The sequence below is a fragment of the Macadamia integrifolia genome, unplaced genomic scaffold, assembly GCF_013358625.1.
Source record: "Macadamia integrifolia cultivar HAES 741 unplaced genomic scaffold, SCU_Mint_v3 scaffold_19A, whole genome shotgun sequence".
Lineage (NCBI taxonomy): Eukaryota > Viridiplantae > Streptophyta > Magnoliopsida > Proteales > Proteaceae > Macadamia > Macadamia integrifolia.
In genome coordinates this window covers 235451-254954 of record NW_024870640.1, presented here as the reverse complement: position 1 = coordinate 254954, position 19504 = coordinate 235451, and the positions used below count along the sequence as shown (strand labels likewise).

Genomic DNA, 19504 nt, shown 5'->3' with positions numbered 1-19504 from the left:
AACATTGTGACACCTCCAAGGTGGAGCCCATTTCAAGAAAAAAAAAAAAGAAAAACCACTTTATTATCGAAGTTCAGAGTTACAAGATTCGACTATGAAAGCTTTCCTTTTTTTTGGTAAAGCAAATATGAAAGTTTATATTCATATTTCTGGAGAGCAACTTATGCCCCAATTTCTGTTTGCCCCGTCATTTTGACATCCTATCACTTTGACTTCCTCCATTAATCAATTGGATCTCAATCTATTGAAATTTGGGATAAGTTCATGAGTGATGCGATGAGACACTACATGGATGGAATTGGTATCCATTTGAAGTATGAGATAAGGTTGGGGACACCGCCAGTGTTCAACAAGTTTGCATCAAGTTTGCATCTGCTATGTTTTCATCCTACACCCTCGTTAGTGCTCCTATCCCACTCCTTATATGTATTGTTTGATCCATCCTAATTTTTATTTTCTTTTTGTGAAATATATATATATATATATATTATAAAGGGAGTGAGTTTTTTGTCCGACAGCATAGCATACACTGGCATCTCTTTGTGCCTATATCTTTCCTCCGACCATAAGGCACAGATGTGTCATTTTATAGAATAGAGGAGAGAGATAGCACAAAGAGGCTCTGGTGTATGCTACGTAACTACAACATTTTTTTCTGTCATAATATATTTAGGCTCAAAGATCATTCTAGGTCATGTGGCCCTTGCACCACGGCACAGAGAGGGTAAAATGACCACCCTGCTCCCTTGAGCCCACCCTAGCGTGGGAGCCACACAATTTGAGTATGAAGATAAAGGTAGACACATGAAAATCATTATGTAATTATGACTATTGTCTATCATGTCTTTTACTTTTTATTTTTTTTTTTCCAAACATTGCTTATATTTAACCCTAACCCTTTGGTCGGATTGGGCTGAGTTTTTAAAAACCCAGGCCCATATTTTCTAAGGGTTCAGCCTGTCCAATCCTGAACTTTGAAATTCCAAACCTAGCCCAACCCAACCTGGACTTTGAAATTCCAAACCTACCTTACATCGTGTGAAAATCCTTCAATGTCTATCATGGGCCCATACAGAGTCCAGGCCCACCGGAGAGTCACGGTTCTTTACTCAAGCTTTCTCTTTTCTCTCTCCTCCATTGCCTTCTCCGTCACTCTCTCCAGTCTCCAGTGTCTAAGTAGAAACTTCCGGCCAAAATCTCTTCTCTGCGGACTAAAAGCAAACACGCGAGAGGTGAGAGAGGAAGCAATAGGAACTGACTGAGAGAGACACAGGAACAACAGATGGGTGTGGATTACTATAAGGTTTTACAGGTAGACCGAAGCGCTAAAGAAGATGACCTGAAAAAAGCTTATCGGAAGCTTGCCATGAAATGGCATCCAGACAAAAACCCCAAGAACAAGAAAGAAGCAGAAGCCAAATTCAAGCAAATCTCGGAAGCTTACGACGTAAGATCTCTCAAATCTCTGCATCTCTACTTCTGAATCCTATTCCTCTCTTTTCAATTTGCTATTCCTAATCTGTTGATTAATTTTGTTTTTCTTCTAAAAAAAAGGTTCTGAGTGACCCACAAAAGCGAGCAGTATACGATCAGTATGGCGAAGAAGGGCTCAAGGGTCAGGTTCCACCACCTGGTGCAGGTGGGTTCTCTGGTATGTCCGATGCCGGTGGCGGGGGGCCAACGATGTTCAGCTTCAACCCAAGGAGCGCCGACGATATCTTCTCCGAGTTCTTTGGGGTCACGAGCCCTTTTGGAGGGATGGGAGACATGGGTGGCCGTGGTGGTATCCCTACTTTCGCGAGGGGCGGTTTTGGGGATGATCTCTTCTCTCAGTTTAGGGGTGGAGGTGGTGAAGCTTCGGGTTATGCTCCTCCCCGTAAGGCTCCCCCTATCGAACGGACCCTCCCTTGTAGTTTGGAGGACTTGTACAAGGGAACCACCAAGAAGATGAAGATTTCGAGGGATGCCACTGATTCTAGTGGGTGAGTTCATTTGTTTCTTTTTTATTGTTTAGGTTTCGTTTGATTTGGATGAGTTGTTTGTTTCTTTGCTATAATGAATAATATCTTGCTCATTGGGATGCTGACTGTGAAATTGCTGATGACTCCCATTGATGACAACTGGCAAGTTCAACTTTTCCAGTTTATTGATTTTGGATGTCTCATATTCATAGAGGGGAGATTGGTGGTTAGTGGATTGGAAAAGTGCAGAGTGGTCAGCTCGATCTTCCTGTATTCAAGTTTGTATCGTTTTTTTTTTTTTTTATATACATATAATTTTCTTCTTACAACTGGACCTATGATGGACATAGCATTAGTTGTCAGTGGGATGATGAATATAATAGAAAATTTGGATTATTTATCGCTTGAATCATATCAAATCCTAGCACATATGATTTGAGTACTAGACCTGAATCTTTCTGGATCAAATATTCTGTGTTTTTTCTTTACCATCTGAATTTGAAGATTCTGTGAAATCGTATGAGTAGCATTTGGACTGTGAATTCCTACTTTGACTGAATCAACTTTCTATTTTCGTTAAGTTATTTTAATTTTCGACATCAGTTCAGTAATTTACCCATTTTTTGTTTAATCTTACTCGAATCATGTATTTGCAATAGAGCATGCCTGTCAACAGTTTTCTGTGCGACCATCTAAAAAAAATAGCATGGTTTATACCTTGGAGCACTTCTTTTTTTAGTTCAGTAGCTTTGAGGTCATACCTGAGTTTGTTTTTGTTCTAAGATTAGAGATTATTGATGCCATTTCATTATATATTTAAGGATTTTGTTTGGCAAGTGTTGAAGGGTGAGAATTATATGCCTTGTTGCACTCTCAAACATAAGAAAATGCCTTTTATGGGCCTCTATGAAATATTACCAAACTAAGAAAAGCATTTTTTTTATGGGGCCTTATGAAATATTGCCTCACTAAGAAATGCACCAGCATCCCTCACATACGTGTTAATACCAGCATTGTACAGATGGGATGGCAAATGAATAGATCAGGGCAGGAGCACCCTGGATACCATCCTGAACACCTTGCAGAAAAAATAAAATAAGAAAAATACTGTGCAAAAAAGGGGAGCCACACCAATTAAAAATCAGTTAAAGTTAGGGTTGGTGCCTGCCTGCACAGGCGTCCCCGACGCATCCCAAATTTTTTGTTAACACACTGGTTTTTGTCATACAAGCATTGGGAAGTTATATCCGCGTTACTGGAATTTTTACAATGCCTGTTAGTGTAATAAAAGCTCATCATACAAGATCTAGAAGATGACTGATTTTGTCCAGAGCTCTCACAAAATTGAGAGAGGAAAAAATCTCTCTCGAAGAATTTTATTTAATCAAAATAAACAACTGGTTGCATTAATTGTCATAAAACAAGAAACAATGGTTTCCACTAATTGTCTTCAAAGCCTACGCACAGAGTGAACTGTAATTGTGAATGTTGGAATATCTGGCCAAAGAAGGTTATAGCCCTGTAAAGACATTCCCATGGTTGGATCCTTCCAGTAAAACGCGGTGTTTGAATTCTGATTGCTTTAGGGGGACCACCCTGTAAGCCTAAGTTCCCTTAATGACTGATAGCATACAAGTACTGTGAGATTGTGCAATAGTGAACCTGAGATCTGATGTGAACAATTGGTCGAAGGAGCGGAGCTTTGAGCCGGCAGGGGCACCCACTCTAACAGCATACCTTTTGCCTGATGGGTCAAAAAGAGAGCTGCTCTCATATTTGTGTGCTCAAAATACAAATAGAAACATTCTCAAGCTTTCTTCTAATGCACTCAAAATAGTATCATGGAACAAACTCAAAATAGCAAAAATAAAAATACTCAAAATAGTAAAAATAGAATTACTAAATTGCAAATCCATTTTTTCTATTGGCAAATGTTTCCTTGACAGTGAAAATATATTCCATGTCCATCTTTCTTGAGGCTCAAATTTTGTGAGCTTGTTTTGCATACCATCATATATCCATCTAGTTTGCTTCAACCCATGTGGAGATACTGTCCATGTAGAAAACCTCTTCCCTCAAAATATATAGTAATAAATCAAATAAAGAAAATTATTGGAACAGTGACAAATAATTAAATGATTAATTATCCATAGAATTCCTTAAATATCTCTAACGACTGTGCAATGAACATTTCCCCGCACAGTATATACTATTCAAAATAATTTATTTTCATAGAAGGGCAAAGTTATCAAAGCTGGCCATGTGGCAGGTCAAATGGGGCTGTAATTTTGTGGATAGATAGAACCAAAGTTCCCCTTCCTACATGTCGAGTTTCACCCCAAACAGAGTTTTCCAAGTGGAAAAGTAAAGCTTTGAAAATCTAGTGACTACAAGAGGGTGTGTGGACATAGATGGATGGCTGAGAAATGCAAGGATGTATGGACATACATGGGTTGGTATTTGATTGAATATGAGTCTGAAATATGACACGTGGCTAATCCGTTAGGTGTACAACTTATCCAACAGTCAGTTGGCTGAAACCAATTGTCCATGGGGCTAAAAACGGTGGACCTTCCTGATGAGCTTATCATGACAGACTGTCTTGATGAACTTTTGCCTTCATAGTAAATTCACAAGTCATGGTTATCAAAATATAGATTTGCAAATCATAAGATTATGACATAACTGAGCAACCAAAAACCGTACAGTTTTAACTAAAGAGGATCGCCTTATGCATCTTAAGACTTATCTGTTTGCTTGACTGTTGGAGTGGTCAGTTCGATGGTGCATGTGTTTATTATTGTTATTAGATTCTTATTTTTATGGTCAAACATTAGAACAGTTCAAATATAATTTTGTGCTGTTTCTTGACTGCGTTGTTTATATGCCTCATCTCCCATAGAATTTTATTGATAAGATAAAAGAAGATATTAATAAGCTTGTTAGGTCCCTCTTTTCTTCTTCTTTTAATTATAATTTTTAATTTCCAATTTTTTTTTATTGATAATAATAACTGCTTTAGAATTTCTTTTTTTGTGAGAATTATCAACCCTCACAGCTCTTGCGTTGTACATCCTTATTCATCTCTATCTTCATTAGAATTGTTGAAGAAATATTGAAAGAAAGGGAAAAAAAAAATCCATATTCTATTTGAATCTCATGTGCATACTTGTGCATTCTTGTAAGTCCTAGCAAATGTTTTTGTTTACAAGGAAAAAAAACGAATTTTTTTTTGCAGCTATTTGTGCAGTAATTGCCTATTATAGTTTTTATTGTTATGATGAACCTTTGTATGATGCTTATCTAACATCTTCTATTTTTATCATTTTCTTTTGGATGACTTTTCATGTGAGAAAGGGATAAGGCTGGGAAGAAAAATAAAACCAGATTCTTCGTTTGCAGTCTTAAAATGCTGAATAACTTAATCTCTTCATAGCTTGAAGTTTTTTTTTTTTTTTGGGAGATGCCAGGCCTTTAGTTTTAAAAGTTGCCATCCAACTGCATTGGAGGCCAACCACCAACTGATGCCACGGGCCGCCATGTGTGAAGAACAAGGGGAAGAAAAGTGCCTAAAAGCCTCACTATGGGCTCTTGTTAGAGTCCTCTTCTCTTTCTTTTCAGCTTCCTGTTAGAACTAGGCTAGTTTTGTTGATTTCCGGCTTATGTTTTAAGTTTAAAAGTTATGTTTGAAATAGATTCAGTTTTGAAGTTTTATTTGGAAGTTGCAACATGCAATTGGATTACAAATCCTTAGTCCCAGTCAGAATATTAGATTTTAAGACCTATAGATAGGCATATAAGTAGCCAGACCTATAGAGGCCATGAATTATCAGTTGAAGCAATAAAACTTTATTTTTGTTTACGCTGTGTGGATTGATGCAGTCAGAGATGGAATTCTCTCAAAACTAAGGTGGATTCCAGTTTCATTTGTTTTCTCCTTTGCATTAGTTCAAACTTTATAGCTTCCAATTGAGTTTCCGGCAAGAATCAGCTCCCCATGGATGGGCGATTAAGTTTCAATCTGTCTTAACAGAAGTTGGTGATACTCTGTTATAATTTCTGTACGGCAACTTATTTACTGTTCTGAAAATCTAAGTTTTGAGTTCAGTTTTCACTTCTGAACATCAGCATCAGTTTCTTATCTATTTCTCTATCAACAAGATTCAATTTCCTTTCAGTTTTACTTTTATTCAATTAACTTATCAAGTTTATAGTTCTTTTCTTTGAAAAAACAACCTGAACTATTCTATCAAAGTGAACTTGAAATTGTCCCATCATACCTCTAAAATTGTGTAGAAATCCAACTTTTTTGTACCCATGTCGTGTGTTGGGGCCCATTTATCCTTGAGAATTTTTTATTTTTTGATAGATAATTGATCTGTTAAAGTTTCAACGGATGTTTGAATGTAGTCAAGTCTTATATTTTACGGAGATGCTGTTTCTTGTCTTCTTCCCCCCCCCCCCTCCCCCCTCCCCTCCCCCTCCCCCCTCCCCCCCTTCTCAAGTTTTAGGATTTGCCATTTGGAATGCACGTCATTTATTTTTCCTACATGACATGAACGGTTCCACACATAGTTGTCACGGCAACTAGGCGACCCAAGGTGTTTGAGGGGGACTGGATGCAAGGCAACACCAAGAAGGTGCCCGGATTCCCTGGTGTCGCTTTGACAACTATAGTTCTATATTGTAGGATTAGACTTGTTTTAAAATGTTTTAAAGTCTTTTTTTTTTTTCCCCAATCTTGTTTGATTTCTTTTTTACATATTCCTATTGTTACTCAAATACAATTATCTTGAGGGCGGGCCTCGGCACAACGATAAGGTTGCTCTGTTGCAACTTGGTGGTGGTGGGTTCGACATGGAAACAGTCTCTCCACAATGCGGGATAAGGCTATGTATATTTGCCCCTCCCCAGACCCTGCGGTAGCAGGAGCCTTGTGCATTGGGTACACCTGTTTAGAATATTGTAAAGGGCCAGTTTTAAGTATTTCCCACTTATGGAGTCGACTTTGGGTACTTTTCAGAGTTGTTGCTTATGTCAATAAGTAGGATTTATTGAGTACATAATGTTAGAAATTATGTTCAATCAGTTGTTTTCATAGAAGTGACAACATGGCAATTGTCAGCTACTGGGTTATGGGATTTGGCACCATTTGGTCTTTTATAAGCTTCTCCCCCCCCCCCCTCTTCCCCAAAAAAAAAAACCCCCCGTTTCCTTTTATACTCTTATGAGCTTTTAATTGTTTCCAGAGTTCCTAGAAATCCCTCAGGTATTACATACTTTAATTGTGTACTAATTGTTTTTACCGAGTAGTTCCCATTTTGGAGTTTAGCACTCAACTAACTATATAAGCCAGTATCCCCCACACGGGAGCAAATGAGAGGAAGTTTTTCTCTCAAGATTTCAGCTATTGCCATGTGGATTTACAAGCCCCTATGAAGGTGGATTCCTAGGTGAGTTTTCTTTTCTATTTTTACTGATTCTTCCTTCCTCCCTTCTACAATATATTTTTGTGTTCCTGTTACAGTAGCTTCTTTAGCCTCTGTAACAGCTTTTTTTCACCATTAATATCCATCATACTTCCACCTAAACAAAACAATACCTTGCTTCCCTAACCTTCACCCCCTTTATCCACCATCAAAACCCAGCCATTGAATTGTTTGCTAGTACTTCCTATTTTCTGTCTCAGCATATTGGAACCCACTCTGGCCTTTCAACCTCACATCTAAAGTCACAAAACCCTATCTTCTTTAGACAATATCTAAGGTTATGCCAACCATATACCACCATTCCTTCTAAACCCTAACCCTAATTTCACATGTTGACCAATTGTCCCATTTTTTCAACTTAACATTTGCAAAACAGCAATCTCTCTCCCCTACTTTCACTAAAACGTATGGCTATTCTAGGTTAATTAATTCTTTCATTCCACTCTTCGAAGATTACCTAATTTTAGAACACCAGCTCTGGATCATCTGTCCACTCCTAATACCCATCAATATTCTCTAATCTCTACTCGATTGATCTGCCTTTCTAGGAAAATGATGCATCAGCATCAAAACCTAAGCTTTATTCTAGCTCTATCTGATCAGTTCTACATACTGTTTTTCCATTCCACATCTGTTGAAACAAAACGCTACACATATTTCTCATTACCTTAACCACTAAGCCATGCTCCATTTCCTCAACACATAATCCTTTTAAAGTTGCAAACTTGCACCAAATCGCTCCTACTATAGCCGTCACTTATTTTGGTTGCACATGACAGAAACATCTGAAACGCCTGATGGATAAATTATTCCTTCAGTGCTGAATCCAGTGGACATCTATTTAATGATCACACACATTGATTCATCAAATCCTATTAGCCTGCATGATATGGTAATTATATGGTAATTAATCTTTGGTTCACAGTTTACATGATAATCAGCTAAAGTTATGTTGATCCAAAACCCAAAGGAAGGGTTTAGAATTCCAGCATGAAAACCAGAATCGCAGTGAAGGGTTTAAAATCAAATTCAAGAGAAAACTGTTTTCAGCAAATCAACTGTTCAGATGATTGCAATTTTCTGGTCGAAAGTCAACCTTGTAATGAGGAACAATCCTGCAAGACTTATATCCAATGGATGGATCTAAAGATATGAGAAATCCTTGTTGAGGCTAGAATTTTTAAAACCCAAAAAACTAGAGAATTTGATGGCAGAATTTTTTGCCTCTTAAACAGGAACTTAAGCTGATGTGCAATTGTGGGAAAGAAAATATAGAAAAGATATGATCTGGAATCACCACTAGTACCCCCCAACCTTGGAATTACCATCGGAAAATAAAAAATCTGTTGCTTGTTTTATTGTAGTTCTTTCTTGAGATTTGAGGTTCTTGAACGTTTTCATCTTTTAGGGTGTTGTGGTAGGCATATATAGTAATGTGATTTGATGCAGGCAGTGTGGTTACTTTTGCGTGGATATGCGGCCTTTCAGTACAGTTTGAATGAGGTCTGGATAACTAAATCCAAGGGAAATAACTTCTTTTTTTTTTTTTTTTTTGGGTGGGGGGGGGGCGGTTTGTGGAGAGTGAGTGAGAGAGAGGGAACTTGCAGCTCACCCAAAAATCATAAATAACTAGAGAATGTAAGTGTTGCTTTCCATCTCAACATGGATGGTATGTTTGCATGTGGCTGGTCAGATGGGACCCAAAATTTACCAGTATGGGCTGGCAATGTCCTCTACTTATGTGCCAAGTTTGTCCAGACAGATTCCATCACCTCTCGGAATAAATTAAAGAAAATCCATTAAATACACAAAATCTTTTAGTATATTTTGAACCATTCAACGTAGATGGGGAAAAGGAAATACATATGGGCCATATGTTTGCAGGGCCTCAAATTGACTAGTGATGATGCATGGTGGGATAGTCAGTCACCTATATATTCCGAGCTTTAGAACACATGGCGTGATATGCCATGTGGCAAAATTTTGGGCGCCAGAACTGTCTTCATTATCTATGGACTTGCCCTGCTTCCTTTTTCCTGTTTTTCATGTGAGACTTTTCCACAATCTCAAGTTGTGAACTGAAGTACTGGAACGGAATATTGTCCATCTTATCAGAAGGCTCATAGTTTTTATGTGGCTTTTTTTCATAGGAGACCCTCAACAGTAGAGGAGATTCTGACAATAGAGATCAAGCCGGGCTGGAAAAAAGGGACAAAGATCACTTTCCCAGAGAAGGGCAACGAGCAGCAAGGTGTGATCCCTGCAGATCTGGTTTTCATCATTGATGAGAAGCCTCACAGTGTCTTCAAGAGGGATGGTAATGACCTGATTGTCACACAAAAGATCCCGCTTGTGGAAGCTCTGACAGGATACACAGTACAGTTGACAACTCTGGATGGACGGAATTTGACTATCCCCATCAATTCCGTTATCAGTCCTAGCTACGAAGAAGTTGTTAAGGGGGAGGGGATGCCAATTCCCAAGGAACCTTCTAAGAGAGGGAACTTGAGAATCAAGTTCAACGTCAAGTTCCCAAGCAGGCTTACGCAAGATCAGAAGACAGGTATCAAGCGGTTGCTGACATCATAATGGATGATTGTAGTATCTCTCTACCAATCTTTTGTATGTTACTCATGCATTTCTCTTCTTTCCGCTGGCTTCTCGAGGAATGGAATTTAGATAGTCTTTTGGTAAATTTTGTGGGAGCCAGCCAATTGAGGAGTTGAAATAGTATTTAACCACGTTTCCTCTTTTGAACTCTGTTCAGTTTCTGCTGAAGATTAGTCAAGGTCCAGTGTGTGTGTGTGTGTGTGTGTGTGTTGCATAGCAAGCTCAAATCCTTGATTATTGTAAGTTGCAAAATCAACTTCGTAGTGCTGGAGCTTCTTGATTCTATCATTAAGCCCCCCCCCCCCTCCTTTTCAGATTGTCGGCTATCTCCTGTGATAATTTCTTAATGTTGAAAAATGTGTTTTGACTCGATTATTTCCTATTAGAACAGCTTCAAGACTCTGGAGACAGAATGCAAGGATCCCAGCAAAATCTATCTCCCATTTCCAGGGTGAAACTAGCTTTTTCTCAAGTAAGAAAGTGGATCCCTCAAATAACAGTGGTTTGGTTAAGATTGCAAGCGGCATCTTTTCAGGATATGCAATACTGACCATCGACTGAGTCTCGGTGGCATTGAGATTGTGGTCTAGGATTATATTTCAATCCCTGAAATACGAACAAGGATCTGGCAATCTTTTTGATTTATAACATTTATTTGTCCCCTCGAAGATGGAGGAGTTCTTGAGCTTTAACCAGAAATTGCATTTAATTATTTTATTGATCATCAAGTGTGGGTTTGAAGTTCGTATTTGAGTGGTAATGATATTCTTAAACCTTGCATCAAATGTACAATTATCTATATGGATGAAGTATCAGTTACTAATGGTCTTAGATTCCTAGATTTTGCAGAAGAGTAAGATGAATGGTTTCACAAGGAGACCATGTTTCAAGGATGAGGATAGGATTAGATGTATTCTATTTTACTGTAATAGGATTTAATGGTGAATTCAAAGTGACAAATTTACATAAAAGCCATAACTCCTAGGGCTGGGAATAGCTACCTAGTCTTGTGGCCACTGTGTCAGTGCAGGAAAACCAAATAGGGGAGGTGTATAGGCATCCAATTGGGAGGCAGGGGGTATTTTTGTCACCCTTGTGTTTGGGTGTAGGTGTGTGCGATTAGGTAGCGATCTTTTTCTCTAAATTCTATTACAGTCATATAGAAATTTAAAGATTTTTAATCTTTAAACATGTTTCCTTAATCAGTCTCTAAATTTATTTTATGTTAAAATTTAACAAATCCACCATATCCATCAAAGAGCATAGACCATAGGTCAATTAGTGATAAATTAAAGCTCACCAAATGTAGTGAACTCTAGGTCCTCTTAATATTTCTTTAGGCTCTCAGAAAAATATATGAAAAACATCTACTTATTTCCCACAAACTATCATGAATAAGCGGTAGGTTTTTATTATGTGGGGGTGGGAAACTTATAGGCAACTTCATTAAATGTGCATTTCTTGTCCGATGATGTGATATCCCACTTATTCTCACCTTACTCACTTCCAAACCCTACGTGGCGCTATTCATAGAATTTCTCATATGTTTCTCTCTCATCCTCTTACTTCCTCTCTCCCCGCCAAATCTTACCCTATTTCCATTTCTTTTCTTTCTCATCAAATCTCATCCCACTAAAAAATACTTATTCTATTATTTCCTTCTCTTCTCGTTCTTGCTAACCCAACTCACAACATGTGATACTTATCTTCACAAGTTTCGTATCGCTTTTTACTTTTAAACAAATTAGGCCTTACCAAATGTATGTATACGCTCTACAAGATTTCAGCCCTTGGAGGTCGATTCAGCCCAATAGGTTTACTAAGCTAAGGATCGTTTCTTGGATTAGGCTCCTCTGTAGCGTGCATTATAACGTAGCATAGATCCAAGTGCTGGAAACCCTTAGACATGTTGCCCAAGGTGCTCCCAGCCATTGAATTTGCGCTACATGCCGTGTCGTGCAATAGAATGATTCTGTCCCCAATCCATGACCTGTCCCAAACTTCAACACAAAAGTTTCTTTGTGTCATTGTCTTTGTTTCACAAAAGTGACAATGCACTGAGAAAAAGGAGAAGAAGAGTGATGAGATTCAGGAATCTGCAATCTCAAATACATACGACCAAACAATGGCAAAAGAGTGGAGTAACATATTTTTCTATTTCAGGTAACTGGAAGAGGTAGGCTTCTCTTGACTTATCTTTTGCCTGCCTTAGTTCATAGATGGTTTCTTTTTAAATGGAAATGCCTCAATAATTCCATCCCAATGTCCCCTACCAAGTGCTCATACTAATGCTGCCTGGCTAAGGTGGGGGCGGTCCATAAAGTCAAGCTCTTGCTACGTGTCACTTTAGTGGTCTGTAAAATTTTTTTTCCAAATACATTCACAGATTTATATTTAGTTGTAGATCAAACTTATGGTCTATAAATTATATATGGTCCAATAAGAAAAACAGACTGAGTTTAACACGATTTGGACAAGAGTTAATAAAAATCTCGGATTGACTCAAACCTAATATAGGTGTTTCTTAAACCTAGGAAACTCTTCATGACTCCTAAGTCCCAAGTCCTAAGTCCCTGATCAAGTTTCATGTTTTTTTAACCGACTCAGGTGACTCACTCAAAACTTGATTTTTTAACTATGGTTTAAAAGAAAAATAAAATTTTGGGGAATGGATTTCATACTACGCCATAGTGCAGTTTTGTACCAATGGGGGAATGTGACGAATCATCAAACAGAAGCATTTCTTGAAGAAGAGTGTAGGGTCCATCGGTGGGATGTGAGGGGGTGTGCACAAGAATTTGAACACTATGGTAGTGTGCTATCTTTTCTCAAAAAATTAGTGGTCATGATTGTGTAAATATAAACATGGTATCTGATTCTAACTTTTCAAATGAATTTTTTTTTTTTTTTCTTCCTCTTCTAAATTCAAGGAATTTAGTTCTAATAAAATAAAAATGTAATAATCAACTTTAGAATATATAAGAATTAATTATATAATCATATATAGATATTAATTACAAAAGATTTTATTTTTTATTCAAAGTCACTTTCTTTTCCTTGATTTTCCTTGCAACCAAACTAAACCAATAGAATTGATAGTAGTGAAAAAGAAGCTTAGAAATTTTTTAAAAAATAATTTGTTGTAGAGGAATGTGAAAGGAACAATTAAATCTAATATATATTGGCAATATGATTGAAATGATGCATTTTGCTTATTTGTCACCCAACACAAAAGATTCCATGTTCATCCACTAGTCAAAGTGATCAAATTAAAGTCTTTCATGTGGTTCAATTCAAAGGGTCATTATTATTGAGGTGGACAATGGAGAAGGCCATAAGGTCCATAATTCTTATACCACAATAATGGAAGAACCGAGAAGCATCTTAGAAGTATTTTCAAAACATTAAAAGTTCACTAAGTGTGGATAACTGTTTGTGAGAGTTCCACTTAACTTGATTTGAGAGGCATGAAAGGATGATAATACCATTTTTAATATTTTAATAGATGAGATATCCTTCAAATTAGCGACATAATTAACATTCATGCTGTTGATGTATTTGTCTTATTCTCTTATTATCAGATACCAAACCATTTTGCAGAATATTTACTTCTCTACCATTTCATGCTAATTAATAAACCAGAAATGAGAGGTTCAACTAGGGAGGGACAAATGGAACGAATATTTTTAATTTCAATTGATTTTTGCTTTACTTTTGTGTCTTAAAACATTTTTTTTTTCTTATTAGATCTCTATTACTAAGTGCTGATTTGGTATGATTTCTATTTCTATTTCAATTTCAAGGAAACATAAATTAAAATTAGGGTTTTGATATAATTTTTGTATCTTATTTATACGAAATTGAGAATCGATTCCTCATCTGTGGATTGCTCAAATGGTTAAAGCGAATTGAAGATTACGTGAATAGACGCACAGTCCTAGGTTAACCAAAAAAAAAAAAAATCGATTTCATTTGAAATTATGAAATAGATGAATAGTTGTTTCACCTGTCTAATAACTCCACCTACTAAACATCTCTCCCATTTGCATTTTTCACCACCTCTCCCCCCCCCCTCTTTCTCTCTCTTTCTAAGTTGGCACGTAATTTCTTTCATGGGTCAGAAGAGGAAAAGGGTGAGAAAATGACCAGGAGGATTTTTCCTCCATATATGGACAAGTTTGGAAACGGATTTGTCATATTGTCATATTCTTTGTATATGATTTGGTTTGATTAGTAGCCCAACTCACTCTCTCTCTTTCTATATATATATATATATATATATATATGTGTCATTTTCTTTTCTTTTGCATGTATAGTGACCCCAACCAATGAAAAGGAATGTTTACGAAATGGTATAGATTTTAGCCATGGTCAATTTATATATATATTCCTCTGTACTATTGGTATATTCTCCTTTTATTTTAATTACTTAATTATTTTTTCTATTAGATTTTTAAAGTTTTATACTATCCAAAATCTAGTACGTCACCGGTTACGTTTTGCTGACATTTATCATTAGTAGGGAATATTAGAGTTTACTTGTCAACAAAATTTCAGTCACATTGGATATGTCAAGTGATAGAACTGTACATATTATCAAAGAAACCTCGCTTCTGGTGAGGGTTTAAATTGGTCAGGTTTATACACATAGGTGGAATTGGGTCCGTACGTGGTAATTATACGGGCGAGGTTACATCTATTTTTAATCTGTGTAATAATTAAGGGAGAAAAAATGTATGATATTGAAGTGAAGATTCTAGTGTGAGTTCTTTTACATAATGAGATGTGGGGGTCCACATTGGCATCCTTTCTCATATTTTGATGTATTTTGTGATACCCTACTTTTAAAACCTGGTTTACTTACACGGTTGATCCGATTTAACCATGCAAGACCCGAACCAGAGAGGGTTAAGGCGAGTTCCCTATGGACCATGATGGTAATGATGACTTTGAACACAGGTTGGCCAGACAAGTCAGAGTCAGTGCTAAAGGAGACGGGTGTACCCAAGCCGTGTACATGCATGTATCATAAGGCCATGTACGGGTAATTTTGGTATGTAGCTGTATCCTAAAGTATATACGTGTTACATATCTTGTGCCGAGAGTGAGATACATGCCAAGAGTCGAATTCCAACGAAATCTAAATTGTTTGGCTAAGTTTTGACTAATAGGTGGGCGGTCACAGGCAGGCGAACCCGCCCCCTGTGTGACCTACCCATATGATTACTAGATATTTTCTAGTATAAATAGTACTTATTGTGTTTTTCCTTTTTCTCATATAATGCATTAAAGAGTAGGTAAGAAAAGCAAAGAAGAGAGAGAAAAGAAAGGAAGAAAAGAGAACGAAGAAGAAGAAAGGAAAAGAAAAAGAGGAAGAAATGATTTTAAGCGATGCCGAGGTTTGATCTTCTCATTTCGGCACCGAAAAAGTGATCCCTAACACGAGACCTACGATTTGAGGTGAGCGAAGGCTATACTTCTTAAACTTTCGCTAAATCCCAAGTGAAACCCTTGATTTGGGTAGAGTTCCTTGAGATCTTGTTAATCCCACTTGAGATGATGAATCTAAGGTTTAATAGATGGTCTATGTGTTGATTTTGAAGGTTTAAAGAAGTGTTTACAAGATTTTAGAAGCATTGGTGATTTCTTGAGTTAAGAGGTGATTTTGGGGTTTTAGAAGAGTTCTTGAGTAAAGAAGGTAAGATTGCTTTTCAATCATTAAATCTAACTTAGATCTAGATTTGAATCATCTTATAAGACATTAGATGTGTGGAAAATGTGATCGGACAGCCTCATTTGGTTTTTTCAAGGTTGAGGAATGTTTCAAGGTGAAAGTTGATTTTCGCCCCCACAGGTGGGCGAAGATTGGCGGGCGAAGCCGCCCGCCTATAGGGGCCAGCCTGTTGGGGCAACACCTTAGTTCCCACAGGCGGGTGAAGACCGATGGGAGAACCCGCCCGCCTGAGGGGGCCCACCGATTGAACCGGTGGGCTATCTGGCCCACCTGTTGGACTGGCAAGCAATAACAGGTGGGCTGTCTGGCCCACCCATTGGCCCACCAGTTGGATTTGTTTAGTCCGAATGGGCCCAAAACGGGTGAACAACCTTCTTTTATGATTTTAAACATGATTTAAACATCAAACTTCGTTAGTTTTGACCCCAAGGTGGTGAAATACTAACCTCATTTGCTTATGATAGGTTCTACTAGAATTTACATTTTTCTCGCCGAATCTCACCTGTACCGAACGTGGGCTTTTGTACCCAACAGGTAAGTGGGGAGAAGATATTTGATTTTATTTTAAGGCTTGCTTTTGTACCATTAAATTATATCTAGACTAACCATATCATCATGCAAATTATGTGTAGATTAGTCATTCTCGTGTGCCATTCGCACGCATTGCTTGTGCATTCTAAACAAATGATTTATGATATGTGCTGTGCTTTACATTCTCAATGCTAAATGATTGATGTGCTTATGTGATGAACGATTGGATTACTGTGTATGATGCATTATTAGACTAGATGTTGTAGTCGGTTTGAAAAAGAGTGCATTGGTGGCCCGTGGTATGGGACGTGGTGGCACTATGTAATCGTACTTTGTCATATAGAAGTATGTGGTTTAGGATTATCATTCTCTGTGTTATGACCCTTCCCAACAGGGGTTGAGGTGTTGGGTTATCACTTGGGGAGAAGCAGTGGTCACGGTTGTAGGATCATTGTGGCGGTTAGACATACGTCCGGCTGGTCATTAGGGTAGTCGGTAACCTCAATGGTATATTCAAGAGGACCAATCGTAGTACTTTTAAATTACTGGGGTCGGCACATTTACATTTCTGTCATTTACTTTTATGTTAAGAGTCGGTAGTCGACATGCTTTACTTTTCTAAGTACCCATGGTGGGCCTTCTCCGACAACCCTATGGGCGTATCGAGAGATGAAGTTTGTAACTTTTACCCAGGGCATATGCGCACTGTGGTTGTGAGTAGCACATAACCTAAGACTTAGTAATTTTGTGTAGGTGGATAAGATTAAAATGAATTGCATTGCATATAGTACATATGGATGTAAATGTTTGTGTGGTATTTCTTTTTACTTACTAAGCTAGTGAGCTCATCCTATGTGCACACCTCTTTTAGAAGATTTTACAGGTCACCCGCCTGAAGATCAGGAGTCAGGCCCCACAGTCGAGTTTTCTATTGAGGATTGGTGGGTCTCTGAGGAGTATGAGCACGGTGATGATTACATGTGCGAGGGTTGTGCTGCGGGACCGCAGTAATGACACTGTACAGGATTCCACTTTTTGATTTTTGATGATCTCCCCTTTTGTGTACTTGATACGTAAATTGTTATTTTTTTTGTGTAAATATCATGCCTACGGGTCCACATGTACTTAGCTATATACTATAATTTTGGTATCAAGTATATTGGGGATATTTACAGGTAATTTAAGTCTTCCGCTGAACTTTTGAACACTTATCTTAGATGTGGGTATGCTGTGGTGGGGTACTGTACCAAATGATCTTGGCAGGTTTGGGTTAACCGGAGTTAACTTGGTCTCCGGTCCGGTTTTGTGTGAACAGGGTGTGACAACGGTGGTATCAGAGCGTGATGCTTTATCCACTCACAGCATACCATATAGACCGCATAGGATCTATAATAGGAAATGGGGCTGGGTAAATGTAAAAAAAAACTTTAAAGAATTAAAATCCAAGAAAAAAAATGGTTGCATTTTATGGCATGCATTAGAGAAAGTTTGCTTAGAATAAATAAAAGACTAGTTATTTGATTGCATAACCCATCGAGTACGGATTAAACAAAATTTCGACAACATAACAACGCTAAAACAAGATTTTTCAAAATTTTCAAATAGAAGCACCTGATAGACAACATACATATATGAATAAACATAATCAACAAAGGCTAATTAACGTTTGTTACAACCTAATTACAATAAGTTTGCCAAGCAGACAAAACTAACTAAAAGTCACCAACAACATCATAACACCACATTAGCAAGTCCAAATTACAGAGAAAAATACAAAAAATTATAGTCCACCATAAACACATAAACAACATAGAGACAAGTAAAAAGCTGATTATGATAGGCAAGCTATGTCCTCAGAGACCCTCATCATCATCTAGCTCTACTATTCCATCCCTCCTAGGCCTCGATTTAACTTTGAGCCAGAGATTGTAGTAATCAAACCTCGTATTCACTAGTTGTACATCCCTCCGGAGTCGGGTAAAGTCTACTGAAATAGCATTGGCCATTGTGTCCAAATCCTCGCTCAATCTTAGGAATGAATTCTCTAATGTAGCCTGCATTTTTAAGATATTTTCCTCTCTAGTAGCACTCTCATCTAATCTTCTCAGAAGTTGATCTTGCCCATCTTTCAAGGCCCTCATACTGGTCATCATGCTCTCAAAGTTGAATGCGCCATTCTCAGGTGGTGGGGCTCTATGCTGTGGGTCTGCAGCCCTAGAAAAGTCATGATCAGCATCTCTCAAATCAAGAGGCTCCTCCTCGAGGATATCCTCGTCCAGAAAGTCCTCCTCCTCAAATTGAGGAACATAATCCTCATCCTCCTCACTATTTTCCTCCTCCTCCATGTGGACATCCTCCTTGAGAACATTCCCCCTGTTCCTACCTCCTTGAGCTCCTGCCCTCTGAGGTACATCCATAAGAGCTTGGAGACCCATCTTGCGTAGGTTTTCCCAGCTAAATTTATCCACTGGAGTCTTTCTCTCCTCACCACTCAAATCCACCCTAAAGAACTCAAAAACCCTATGAGGGTCCTACCATATGGGAACCCTCCGTCCTTAGGATGTGTGGCATGGTGCTCCATAGTCTTAAGTATAATGTAGGACAAGCATAAATGCTCGGCACCTCCCTCCAAGGCCTTGTAGATGCAGAAGGCCATATAGGCTGCCATGAAGCCCACTTGGTTCCTATGACCTCCTCTAGGGAGTAAATTAAACTGAACCAAACGAGCAAATATACAAGCCTCTGGGTTGAATGTTGTCTCGGAATCCAGACGCACCTTGCTATCACTAATGGTCTCGTAAATGTGGTCCTGCATCTCCGAACTTAAGGATGGGCCCACGGGCTTACTCCGTGGGGGGCTATAGAATTGATGCCCAACTGATGACATATCTAAAATACTAGCAAGAGTGTCCACAGTCAAATGAATGTTCATCCCCTTCACCATGCTGGTGATTAAATACTCCCCATACTAGTAAGAGACCTCCAAATTACAATAAAATCTTTGAACCAGGTGTTCGTAGCATGGGCGATCAATGTTAAGGATGGACTGCCAACCCAGTGCAGTAAACCTCTCTTGTACTTAAATCTTATTGAAGTCACAAGTTACCACAGTTTTCTCCATCATCACAGACTTCTTTAGAAAGGTCTACCCTACACCCTTCTTTTTTGAAGTTGTGGCC

General features: G+C 38.2%; 1 protein-coding gene across 1 annotated transcript; it reads left to right on the top strand.

Annotated features, from left to right (window-relative positions):
- The first annotated feature begins 1122 nt into the window (after positions 1-1122).
- LOC122071291 (dnaJ homolog subfamily B member 1-like) lies at positions 1123-10345 on the top strand. Its single transcript, XM_042635617.1, has 3 exons — positions 1123-1447; positions 1555-1982; positions 9601-10345. The coding sequence occupies exons 1-3, from the start codon at positions 1283-1285 to the stop codon at positions 10037-10039; spliced, it is 1032 nt and encodes a 343-aa protein (XP_042491551.1). The 5' UTR covers positions 1123-1282; the 3' UTR covers positions 10040-10345.
- The last annotated feature ends 9159 nt before the right edge of the window (positions 10346-19504 follow it).